The 12,551-nt window shown below is 51.0% G+C and overlaps 2 protein-coding genes across 2 annotated transcripts in view; one reads left to right on the top strand and one right to left on the bottom strand.

The window, feature by feature from the left end:
- Nucleotides 1-3,721: 3,721 nt before the first annotated feature.
- Nucleotides 3,722-10,856, top strand: LOC102035093 (tubulin beta-7 chain). The gene is made up of 4 exons (XM_031065345.1): nucleotides 3,722-3,858; nucleotides 6,344-6,450; nucleotides 8,012-8,015; nucleotides 8,169-10,856. Exons 2-4 carry the CDS (start codon nucleotides 6,394-6,396, stop codon nucleotides 9,224-9,226), a joined length of 1,119 nt encoding a protein of 372 aa, XP_030921205.1. The 5' UTR covers nucleotides 3,722-3,858; nucleotides 6,344-6,393; the 3' UTR covers nucleotides 9,227-10,856.
- Nucleotides 10,857-11,803: 947 nt separating this feature from the next.
- LOC102035370 (flotillin-1) overlaps nucleotides 11,804-12,551 on the bottom strand; it is a 9,763-nt gene continuing 9,015 nt past the window's right edge. The window contains exon 8 of the mRNA XM_031065343.1: nucleotides 11,804-12,510. Within this exon, the coding sequence (XP_030921203.1) occupies nucleotides 12,421-12,510 (90 nt within the window). The 3' untranslated portion in view covers nucleotides 11,804-12,420. The remainder of the gene's footprint in view (nucleotides 12,511-12,551) is intronic.

Below are 12,551 nucleotides of genomic sequence, written 5' to 3'. Positions count from 1 at the left end.
GGCGGCCCCAAACCGCGGCGAATTCGCCTCCAAAATCCCCCTTTTTTTGGGATGTTTAAAGAAAATATTACTATTTTATCTTAATTTAAATGACTATTTCAAAGATTTGGCCGCGAATGGCCCTTTTTGCCCGTAATCGAGGGGGTCTGGCTGAGGATGGGCGGGGAAGGCGCCAAAATGGCGGCGAGGAGCCCCGAAATTAAAGGATTTAACCTCGAAATTAGGTTTTTCACAATAATATATTTATAGTTAAATTTCAAACATTATTTATTTCGTTTTTAAAGCACCATACTTTAGATGCTGCTTTTTTAGTCTGCAATCGGTTGTTTTCACCCCATAATTGGGTATTTTCGCCCCTAAAAACGGCTATTTTCACTGCAAAACCGTCTAAATTTACCTCAGAAAATGTGGATTTTGAGCCCCAAAATAAATATTTTTGACCCCCAAACGGGGCGTGACGCCCAGAGGGGTCAGACCCGAAAATGGGAGCATTTATCCCCCCCAAAAAAGCGGCGTAACATCCACAATAAAGATTTTATTCCCATAATAAGAGGTGTATTCCTATTTTTTTTTCCAAAATGGGATTTTTTAATCCACAAAATGAAATTTTTTTAACCTTTTGGACTGGAGGATTTTATGACAAAAACAGGTGGTTTTTATTCCTTAAATGTGTATTTAAGATCTTTAAATTGCAATAATAATCTCAAAAATTGATGGGTTTTTTACTTTGAATCAGCGTTTTTCGCTGAAATGCCCTTCTTACGCCTAAATATGGATGACTTTATTTTCAAAAAAGTATATTTTAGTTCTCAAAATGTTAATGTTTTGGATTTAAGGGGTTATTTTTTCATTGAGGAAAGGTTTTTTGCTGCTGAAATGCCGCTTTTTGGCCACAAAACCTTGTTTTTTCCCAGCCCCAAGATGGAGCTTCGGAGCTCCAGCTCTGCATCTTTGTTTTGCAAAACAGCATTTCCGTCCAAAATCAAGATTTCTGTCCCCAAAACGTGGAGTTCTGAGGAGAAAAAGGACTGGGTTTATTTTCCAGAAGGAGAAATTAGGGTTACAATCGGGATTTTCTGCAGCTCGGAGGGAGCTGCCAGCCCCAAAATGGAGGTTTCCAGCCCCAAAATGGAGGGTCGGGGGAAGAATCGCAGCTTTGTGCTTCCAAATCCGCTTTTTTCTTGCCTCAAAATCACTGATTTTTCTCCAAAATTAACGGGGTTGGTTTAAATTTTTCCTTTTTTTAGCACAAACTGGTACTAAAAAACCCTTTTGCCCAAAAAAGTGTTTTTTTAGGCCTCGGATCTTGCAATTCTTCAGACCCAAATGTCATTTTTACTGTTTCAAAAATCCCTTTTTTCCCCTGAATATCCACTTCACCCACAAAATGGCCTCCTTTAACCCCATATTTCTTTTTATTTCTTTTTTTAATGTTATTTTTGTCGCAAAATCGCCCTTTTCAGCCCCAGCCCCCTCTCTTTGTGTCTCCAGCCCGCATTTCCTGCCCCGAAACGAAAATTTCCATTTCCTGCCCCACACCGAAATCTTTGTTCTCCAAAACGCTTCAAATTGGAGTTTTTAACCCTAAAAAGCGATTTTTTTTAAGCTCTGGGGAAGAGGTTTTAAACCCAAATTGCGATTTTGAGGCCCAAAAAAGAGTTTTTACTGTACAGAAAATACTGGTATTTACCAGGTCAAATTTGCTCTCAAAAGTTGTGTTTTAGCCCCAAATCTGCTTTTTTTTACCCCAAAATTCGCAATTTTTACCCTTAGATATCCATTTCTCTCCATAATCCATATTCCTATCACTAAACTCTCAATTTCTGCACCAAACTCACATTTTTCCTCAAAACCCATAATTTTTAACCCACTGTTTCCCAAGGCTCCAGAATGCACGGGTTTTTTACTCTGAAATGCTGTTTATTCGAATTTGAACTTTTTAAACTCGTTTTCTTTGTCATTTGCCCAAAATCTCCATTTGTATCCCAAAGGAACTTTTTTTGGAGGTATTTCTTTCCTACGTTCCTCGAAACTGCTCTTTTTTAACATTTTTGTCCCATCAGCCCCAAAATCCCTATTTCTAACCCATTTTTGCTCACAACCCCCTAAAACGCCAGATTTTAACCAATTCCTTTCCTCATCTCCAAAATCTGCATTTTTAACCCTATTTTTTTTTCTTTTTACTTCACATTGCTGGGTTTTAATCCCTTTTTCTCTCTCACATCCAAAATTAATATTTGTAAGCCCTTTTTCTTCTATTACCCAAAACTGTGGTTTTTAAAATACATTTTTCCCTCAAATCACCATTTTTATCTCAAATCACTATTTTATACCTCTTTTTTTGAATTAACAATCTCAAAATTAGTGGCTTTTATCCCAAATTAATATTTTAATGCCATTCTGTTCTCCACGGCCCCAAAATCTCCATTTTTTGCTGCATTTCTCATCTTTAACCCCAAAATCACCTAAATCCTGATTTGGGGTGATGAAAAAGCCGATTTGGGGTGCAAGAAGCCGATTGTGGAGGGGTTGGTTTGAATTTTAACGAGTTGCCGCCATTTTCCCGCGTTCCCGCCCTTTTTGGGGAGCGGGCCCGCGCTGCGCTGGCCACGCCCCCTCCCTCACAGACCCCCAGCCACTTCCCTTCCCCACACCTCCAACCCCCAAAAAATCCTAAAATCGCCTTTTTCCCCCCCAAAAAAGGGTCGTGGAGTGGCTGTGTGTTGTAACCACACCCTTTTAGGACCTGAGCACACTCTAAATTTATTTTTAAAGCCCCAAAAAATCCCTATTTTTCAACCCAAAAGAAGGTCCTGGCTGTGGGGGAGGTCTTGTGGATCCTGCCTGTCACTTGGCCACACCCCCAAATTCCTTTAAATCCCTAAATCCTTCATTTTTTCCCCAAAAACACTGCCTAGGGGAGGTGGGTGGGGCCGGGTTTACATCTCATTCTTTCTATAAGATCCCAACATCCCATTTTTTCTCCCCAAAATCAGTCCCGGGTGTAGCAAAGTGGGTGTAGCCCCTCTGCGCCACAAGCTCTGCCCCTCTATCCCAGACTACGCCATCAATTTCCCTTTAAATCCCAATTGGTTTTTTTTTAATCCATATTTTTTGATACTTCTCAACTGCTACTTTGTACTTTTAAATCCCAATTTCTTATTTTAAAATTTCTGAAGTTTTTAGCCCCAAATCCTCATTTTGTCCCCCAAAATGGGGTCCCAGGTGTAGCAAAGGGGCTGTGGCCCAGCTGCCCCCACCCCTCCTTTAGCTCAGCCACTTTTAGCTGCCAACTCCCATTTCTCACCTTAAAATCCCCAATTTTTTTTGATCAAAATTCTAATTTTTTTCCCTAGAATTGAGTTTGGGGTGGGCCTGCCCCACCTGACCATACCCCTCTTTATCTCCTGCCCCTTTTAACCCTGACCATGTCCCCAAACCCCTATTTCTGACCTCAAAATCCCCATTTTTGCCCCTAAAATCTCTGGTTTTTTCTTCTCCAAATCCTGATTTTTCCCCCAATTTGGGTCCCATTTGTCACAAAGTGGGCGTGGCCCAGCTAATCTCACTCCTCCACAAGCCCCACCCCTTTTAACCCCTGGCCACGCCCCCACCCCCCTTTTCCTCCCTAAACTCCCCATTTTTCCTCCCATAACCCCCGGGTTTTTCCCCAAATTCCCATTTTTTGCCCCGAACCCGCTCCTGGGCTGTCCCTGAGCCGTCCCCAAGCTGTCCCCTTGTCCCCACAGTTTTGGGAGGTGATCAGTGACGAGCACGGCATCGACCCCACGGGCACCTACCATGGGGACAGCGACCTGCAGCTGGACCGCATCAGCGTCTACTACAACGAGGCCACAGGTGGGGACACCTGGGACAGCTGGTGGCACCTGGGGACAGCTGCCACACCTCCCTAGGCTCCTCTGCCCTTCCCCCCCTTGTCGTGTCACTCGATAGTGTGGGTGGCACTTGGTGGCCTTTGTCATCTCCCCAGTGTCACGTGTCCTGCTGTCACCTCCCCAGTGTCACCTTCCTTTGTTTGTCACTTTCCTCTGCTGTCACTTTGTCACTTCCAGTGTCACTTCCCCTGTAGCGGTAAGGGGTGACCTGGTTTCAAAGAATACAGCACGGCAACCCAACTCCCTCATGGGTCACTCGGGCCAGTGACACACGCAGACACCAATGTGGTGGACGGTCAAAGGCGTTTATTCTTACATCTCGGGGGTTTATATAGGTAGGGGTACACTACGTAAGGAAGGGGGTCGTGCAGTGTTCTCTCTAAGACCAAATAAGGAGAAAAAGGTTACTGGCATCTCTATGTTAAGGGGGTACTAGTTTGGCTACATTCCAAGGGTGATTGTTATCGGGGACAGAGGGGGGAGAGAGGTTTCTGCATCTCCGCGTGACATCCCGATATCTTGCGAAACGCCTGTCCCTGCCTGCTACATTCCCCACCCCTACATTGTCACTCCTTGCTTTGTCACTCTCCTGTGTCACCTCATCCTCCCTATTGTCATCCAGTGTCACCCCCATGTCCCTTTCCTGTATGTTACCACTTTGTCATCCCTATGTCACTGTGTCCCCATGCTTCCCCCTTAGTGTCCGCTTTGTCCTGCTGTCACATCCCAGTGTCACTTTGTCCTTGTCCATGCCCTGTGTCACCTCATCTCCTGTGTCCCTGAGTGCCACCCCCTCCTTTGCCACGCCAGTGGGGTCACCTTGTCCTGTCACCTGCCAGTGTCACCCCCAGTCCTGTCACCCATCAGTGTCACTTGTCTACTGTCACCTTGATCCCCTTCAATCGTGGGGATCCCCTGGTGTCCATTGCCACCTCCTCTGTCACCCTGTGACCCCCCTGGTGTCCCCTCCCAGTGGCACAGCCCTGGTATGACTGCATCCTGTCCCTTCCCAGTGTCACCCTGTTCCCTGTCACCCACATCTTGTCCCCAGTGTACCTCCAGTGTCACCTGTCCATTGTCACCCCCCATGTCACTTGTCCCCTGTGACCCCCACCCTGTCCCCAGTGTCCCCACCCACCCCATGTCACCTGTCTGTTGTCACCCCCCCACCATGTCACCTTGTCCCTGATATCCCCCCGGTGTTACCTGTCCTTTGTCACCCCTCTGTGCCACCCTGTGCCCCCCCTCCCAGTGTCACCTGTCCATTGTCATTTGTCTCCTCCCTGTCCTCATGTCCCATCTGGGTTGCTCTGGGGGAGTTTTTGGGGTTTGTTGGGGAATTTGGGGTGAATTTGACACTTCTGGGGTTATTTTAGTGCTGGTTTGGGATGATTTGGGGGTAATCTTGAGAGGCTTTGGAATGAATTTGGGGGTTTTGGGGTTGAATTTGGGAGATTTTGGGGTGGTTTTGAGGTGATTTTGGGTGGTTTAGGTTATTAGGGCTGGCTTGGGGTGAATTTGGGAGTTTTGGAAGTTCTTTGAGGTTGAGTTGAAGGGAGGTCTGGATTGTTTTTAGGTCATTTTGGGTGTTCTGGGGCAATTTTGGATAATTCAGAGTGATTTTCAATATTTTAGGTTGGTCAGAAGTGGGTTTGAGGTGATTTTAGATGGTTTGAGAATGATTTAAAACATTTTGGAGTAATTTGGGGGGTTTTGGCGTTCATTTTGGGTGGATTTGGAGCCATTTTTGGGGTGATTTTTCCTGGGTTTGGGGTGAATTTGTGTGGTTTGGGGTTAACTCCAGCTGATTTGGGGTAATTTTGGGAGTGGTTGTGGATCTTTGGGGGTGAATTTAGGTGGATTTGCGGTGGTTTTGAGGTGATTCCAGATATTTATGGGGTAATTCTGGGTGATTTGGGCTTTTTGGGGGGTTGAATTTTGGTGTCATTTCAGGTGTTTTAGGGTGATTTCAGACTTTTGGGGCGATTTTGGGTGTGTTGGTGTCACATGGGGTGGTTTGGGACATTTTAGGAATGGTTTTGGTTTTTTCTGGGGCGATTTTTGCTATTTCTGGGCTAACTTTGAGCGTTTTGGGGGCAATTCCTGGTGGTTTTGGGTAATTCCAGTTGGGTTTGGAGTGGATTTGGGGTAATTCTGGGTGGTTTTGGGTTGTTTTTGGGGTATTTCCTGGTGGTTTTGGGATAATTTGGGGCAGTTTGGGGGTGTTTTTGAGTAGTACTGGATTGTTTTGGGTTATTTCCAGGTGTTTTGGTGTAATTCCAGGTGTTTATGGGGTGATTTGGGTGTATTTAGGGTGATTCTGGGTGGTTTCAGGTTGAATTCTCTGGGTTTCGGTCACTCCCCAGGGGGTCAGTACAGGCGCAGGGCCATGCTGGTGGTTTTGGGGTGAGTTCTCTGGGTTTTGGTGACGTTTTTGCTGTCCCCAGGGGGTAAATACGTGCCCAGAGCCATCCTGGTGGATCTGGAGCCCGGCACGATGGACTCGGTGCGCTCCGGCCCCTTCGGGCAGATCTTCCGGCCCGACAACTTTGTGGTCCTTTGTCAACACACCTGGGGCACACCTGGGGACACATCTGGGGACACATCTGGGACAACTTGGGCATATTTGGGGGCTCCTGGGGACATTGGGACACACTTGGGGACACCTGGGACATCTGGTACGCACCTGGGGACACCTCGGGCATGCTTGGGGCCACCTGAGGGCACACCTGGGACATCTGGGGGCACACTTTGGGACATTTGGGACATGCTTGGGGACACACCTGGGACACCTGGAGGCTCCTGGGGACACCTGAAGACACCTGCGGGCACACTCTGGGACACCTGGGGACACTGGAACACACTTGGGACACACCTGGGGGCTCCTGAGGGACACCTGGGGATGCTCAAGACATCTGGGGACTCTTGGCACATGGCAAGGACAGCTGCAGATGCCTGGGACACACTTCAGGACACGCCTGGGAGTCTTGAGGACATCTGCAGACACCTGAAGGCTCCTGAGGACATCCTGGGGACACGTGGGGTTGCTGAGGGACATTAGGGATATCTCTGCGTGTTTGGGGAGCACATGGGGACACTTGGTGCCTCTCGAGGGACAGCAGGTTCACTTCAGGACACACGTGGGGACATGCAGCAATATTGGGGGCAGCTGGGGACATGTGGGAACACACCTGGGGACACACCTGGGACAGCAGGGGGTGGCCTCAAGGGACAGCAGGGCCCCAAAGAGGAGATCAAGGTCTCCAGGTGTTCCCAGGGTGGAATTGGAAGTCCCAAGGGTGGCATGAAGGTCCCCAAGTACCCCACAAGGGTGGGTTCAAAAATCCTCAGGTGTGCCCAGCTGTGGCATGAAGGTCCTCAAAGTCAGGTTAAGGTCCCCCCAAGTGTCACCCCAAGGTGGGTTTGAAGGTCCTCAAGTGTTCTGTAGGGTGGAGTGAAGGTCCCAAAGAGGGGGTTGAGGATCCCAAGTGTCCCCAAAGTGGAGTTAAAGGTCCCTAAGGATCCCCAAGTTGGGGTTGAACCTCTCCAAAGGGTGGGGTTGAAGGTCCCTGAGGTCCCTACGAGTGGGATGGAGGTTCCTCAGGGGTGAGGTGAAGGTCCCCAGAGAGAGGACAGAAGTGCTTGAGGTCCCCAAGAGTGGGAAGAAGAGTTGCCCAAGGTCCTCAAAAATGCTTTGAAGGTTCTCAAAAATGGTTTGAGTGTGTCCAAAGCCTTCAGCATTAACCTGAAGATCTCCAAAGGTGATTAAAGGTTCTTCAAGGCTCCTAAAGGTGTTTGAGGGTCCCTAAAGTCCCCTGGAAGACCCCAAACCAACTTTTCCACGTCTGCCCCTGGCCTAGGGTCACCACAGGGAGGGGCTGAGCTGGGGGGATCAGGGGTCCTCAAAGGTCCTCAGAGATGATTTTAAGGTTCCCAAAGTGGCTTGAACATTCTCAAGGTGGAAATGGAGGTGCTCATCATCCCTAAAAGTGATTCAAGGGTCTTCAAGGTCATCAAGGTTGGGTTGAGGGTCCCTAAAGATTGTTTGAAGCTCCCTAAGGTCCCGAAAGTTACTCTGAGGGTGTCCAGGTTTGAGGGTCCCCAAGATCCTCAAGGTTGGTTCAAAGTTCCTCAAAGGAGATTTTGAGGCTCCCCAAGGTGGTTTTAAAGTTCTTGAAGTCCCTAAAAATGGTTTAAAGGTCTCCAAAGGTGGTGTAAAGGTTCTCAAATGTGGTTTGAAGATCCCCACCCAACCCTTCCTCCCCTTTCCAGGCCAAAGCGGTGCTGGCAACAACTGGGCCAAGGGTCACTACACGGAGGGCGCCGAGCTGGTGGACTCGGTGCTGGACGTGGTGCGCAAGGAGGCCGAGAGCTGCGACTGCCTGCAGGGCTTCCAGCTGACCCACTCGCTGGGCGGCGGCACCGGCTCGGGCATGGGCACGCTGCTCATCTCCAAGATCCGCGAGGAGTACCCCGACCGCATCATGAACACCTTCAGCGTGGTGCCGTCGCCCAAGGTGTCAGACACGGTGGTGGAGCCCTACAACGCCACGCTGTCCGTGCACCAGCTGGTGGAGAACACGGACGAGACGTACTGCATCGACAACGAGGCGCTCTATGACATTTGCTTCCGCACCCTGAAGCTGACCACTCCCACCTACGGGGACCTCAACCACCTGGTGTCGGCCACCATGAGCGGCGTCACCACCTCCCTGCGCTTCCCCGGGCAGCTCAACGCCGACCTGCGCAAGCTGGCCGTCAACATGGTGCCCTTCCCGCGGCTGCACTTCTTCATGCCCGGCTTCGCGCCGCTGACGGCTCGGGGCAGCCAGCAGTACCGCGCCCTCACCGTGCCCGAGCTCACCCAGCAGGTCTTCGACGCCAAGAACATGATGGCCGCCTGCGACCCCCGCCACGGCCGCTACCTCACCGTGGCCGCCGTCTTCCGCGGGCGCATGTCCATGAAGGAGGTGGACGAGCAGATGCTGAACGTGCAGAACAAGAACAGCTCCTACTTCGTGGAGTGGATCCCCAACAACGTGAAGACGGCCGTGTGCGACATCCCGCCGCGCGGCCTCAAGATGGCCGTCACCTTCATCGGCAACAGCACGGCCATCCAGGAGCTCTTCAAGCGCATCTCGGAGCAGTTCACAGCCATGTTCCGGCGCAAGGCCTTCCTGCACTGGTACCCGGGCGAGGGCATGGACGAGATGGAGTTCACCGAGGCCGAGAGCAACATGAACGACCTCGTGTCCGAGTACCAGCAGTACCAGGACGCCACGGCCGAGGAGGAGGAGGATTTCGGCGAGGAGGCTGAAGAGGAGGCCTGAGGGGTTTCTCCAGAGCTCCCGGTCCTTGGCAGTGTTGCTCCTCCCTTTCCCAGTGAGTTGTCCCAGAGAGGCGTCAACCGGTGGGCGGCGCCTTCAGTGTCATCGTCATTGTCCTTCATCATCGTCAGTGTTGGCCTTGGCCATCGGCAGCGGCAGCAGCGGAGTCCCCACCTGACCTTCAGCATTGTCCTCATGGTCTTCAACCTTCATCATCGTCATCCTGGAAGAGTCCCCAGCCTTCAGCATTGTCCTCACGGTCCCCAGGCTTCACCATCTGTGAAGAATCCCCAGTCCTCATCATTGTCATCCATGAAGAGTCCCCACCTTTCATCATCAATGAGTCCTTGGTCTTTGCCATCCTTGAAGAGTCTCCAATCTTGATCATGGTCAGAGCTCCCAACTTCTGTCATCTTCATCCTTAAAGAGTTCCCAATTCTCATCAGTACTGAAGAGTTCCCAACCTTCATCATCATCATCTTTGAAGGTCTCCAGCCTTCAGCGTTGTCCTCACAGTCCCCAACCTTCATCATGGTCATTCTTGAAGAGTCTCCAATCCTGATCACGGTCAGAGCTTCCAACTTCCATTATTGTTGAAGGATCCCCAAGGTTCATCATTGTCAAGGAGTCCCCAGCCTTCATCCTCGAAGAGTCCCCAGAGTTCATCGTCATCCTCCTCGCAGACCCTCCAGGATCTCCTGGCCTTCATCGTGGTCCTTGCAGAGTCTTCAATCTTCATCATCCTCAGCCCTTGGTCTTCACTGGGGCTGGTCAGTTGGCCTTGACCTTCATCATAATCCCTTCATCATGGAAGAGCCTCCAAGAGTTTTTGACCTTCACTCTCATCATGGAAGAGTCGCTGACCTTCATCATCATCGTGGAAGATTCCTTGACCTTCATCAGGGTTGGTCACTTGGCCTTGACCACCATCATCCTCATCATGGAAGAGCCCCCAAGAGCTCTTGACCTGCAGCCTCATCCTGGAAGAGTTGCTGACCTTCATCATCATCATCATCATCGCCTCCGCCCCTCCCCCGCTGCCACCACGGCCTCTTGTCCCCTCCCCTGCCCCACTCTGGCTCTATTTTCCCAAATTTTTTGTAATTTTTCCTAAGTTTTAATTGTTTTTCCCAATTTTTTGTCATTTTCCCCCATTTTTGGTTCATTTCCCTCCTCATTCAAGTCTCTCCTCATTTTTGATCATTTTCAACCAATTTTCCTTGTTTTTGGTCAGTTTCCCCCATTTTTGCTCTTTTTCCCTCTGTTTTTGCTCACTCTCAGCCCAATTCCATTCCTTTTTCCCAACTTTGGGGTCCTTCCAGTTTTTTGTTGATTTTTCCCCATTTTTGCTCAGTCATTTTTTGACCCATTTTTCTCCATTTTGGGTTTGTATTCCTCAATTTTTGTTCATTTTCCCCCGTTATTTGTCACTTTCTCCCCATTTTTTATTTGTTTTCCCCATTTTTGTCCGTTTTTCCCATTTCCCTTCCGTTTCTCCCCGATTCCGTCGCCGTTCCCGGTGTCCGGTCGCTCTCTCCCATTTTTGGATGTTTTTGTTTTTTTCCCGTTTCTTTTGTTTTTCATATTGAAAAGTCGCCCCCGGGTCCAGAATAAACTCGGGATGGAAAAGCCACCACGGGTGTAATCTCCTGTGTCACCTCCTGGGTCACCTGGAAGGGTCTGGGGTCTCTGAGGGTCCCCAATGTCACCTGAGGGTCCCCAGTGTCACCTGAGGGGTTCCAGTGTCACTTGCAGGGTCCTGGGGTCACCTGGGGGGTCCCTGTGTCTGCTCCTGGGAGTCCCCAATGTCACCTGGGTCAGCTGAGGGTCCCTAGTGTCACCTGGGTGTCACTTAAAGGGGTTCCAGTGTCACCTGGAGGGTCTCATTGTCACCTTGAGAGTCCCCTGGGGTCACTGGGACAGGTCTCAGTGTCACCTCTGGGTTACCTCGGGGATCTCACTGTCACCTGGGGTGTCCCCATGTCCCCAGCTGAGGGTCCCCATTGTGACCTCTGTTACCTGTAGGTCCCGATGTCACCTTGGGGTCACCTGGGGAGGTCCTGGGGTCACTTCAGGGTCCCCACTGTCACCTTGGAAGTCCCCATGTCCCCACCTGAAGGTCCCCAGTGTCACCTGTGTCCCTATTCAGGGTCCCCATTGTCACCTGGGGACCCTGTGTCACTTGGGGGTCCCCGATGTCACCTGTCCCCTCCTCTCCCCACAATGTCCACAGGGTGTCCCCTTGTCAGTGGTGGCAGCGTGGGAACATTGCTGGCTGGGGACCTTCGGGTGGCACCGGGGGTGGTGGCACTTGGGGAACACCTTGGGGACAAGGGACAAGGTGGGCACTTACAGGGAGTGGGGACATGGGGACATGACAATGGCATTCAAGGGTGACACTTTGGGGATATGCAAAGGGTGGTGGCACTTTGAGGACACTTTGGGGACAAGGTGACATTGGGAGGTGGTGGCACCTTGGGGACACATTTGGGACATGATGAAAGGGAGGATGGTGGTTCGTGAGTGACGCTTCGGGGACACTGCAGGGGTGGTGGCACTTAAAGGACACAGGGACACTGCTGTGGTGGCTCCTTGGGGACACTTTATTGGCATGGTGACACTGGGGGTACTGGCACTTCGGGGACACTGACAGTGGTGGCACCACAGGGACACTTTATTGACCTAGCACTGCAGTGGTGGCACCTTGGGGACACTTGGGACAGGGTGACACTACAGTGGTGGCATTCTGGGGACACAGAGGACATGGGGTTCATGGTGGCACCTTGGGGATGCTTTGAGAATGTGACATTTGGGGGTGGCACCTTGGGGACATTTCAGGGACATGATATTTGGGCATGGCACTTTAGGGACAAAGTGACACCAGAGGGTGGTGGCACTACTGGGACACTTAAGAGACAAGGTGGCACCACAGGGACACTTTGGGGACATGACATTTGGGGGACACTTTGAGGACATGCTGACTCTGCAGCAGTGGCACTTTGGGGACATGCAAGGCGTGGTGGCACTCTGGGGACAAAGGGACTTGGGGGCCGGTGGCACCTTGGTGGCCCCAGGAGCCACTGGTGGCACTTTGGGGACGCGGTGGCATCGGGGTGGTGGCACTTGGGTGGCACTTTGGGGGCACAGCGGGGTCCCAGTGGCTCTGGGGGGTGGTGGCACTTGGGGACACTTTGGTGTCACTGGGGGGTGGCGCTCAGGGACACTTTGGGGGAGTTCTGAGACGTTTCAGTGGCTCCGGTGCCGCCCTCGGGCTCCGTTGGGGTCACCTGAGGGGACAAGGGGGGACCTGGGGGTGTCATCTCCCCCC

The sequence above is a fragment of the Geospiza fortis genome, unplaced genomic scaffold, assembly GCF_000277835.1.
Source record: "Geospiza fortis unplaced genomic scaffold, GeoFor_1.0 scaffold867, whole genome shotgun sequence".
Taxonomy (NCBI): Eukaryota; Metazoa; Chordata; class Aves; order Passeriformes; family Thraupidae; genus Geospiza; species Geospiza fortis.
The sequence above is the reverse complement of the archived record's forward strand: the minus strand, read 5'-3'. Positions and strand labels throughout refer to the sequence as shown.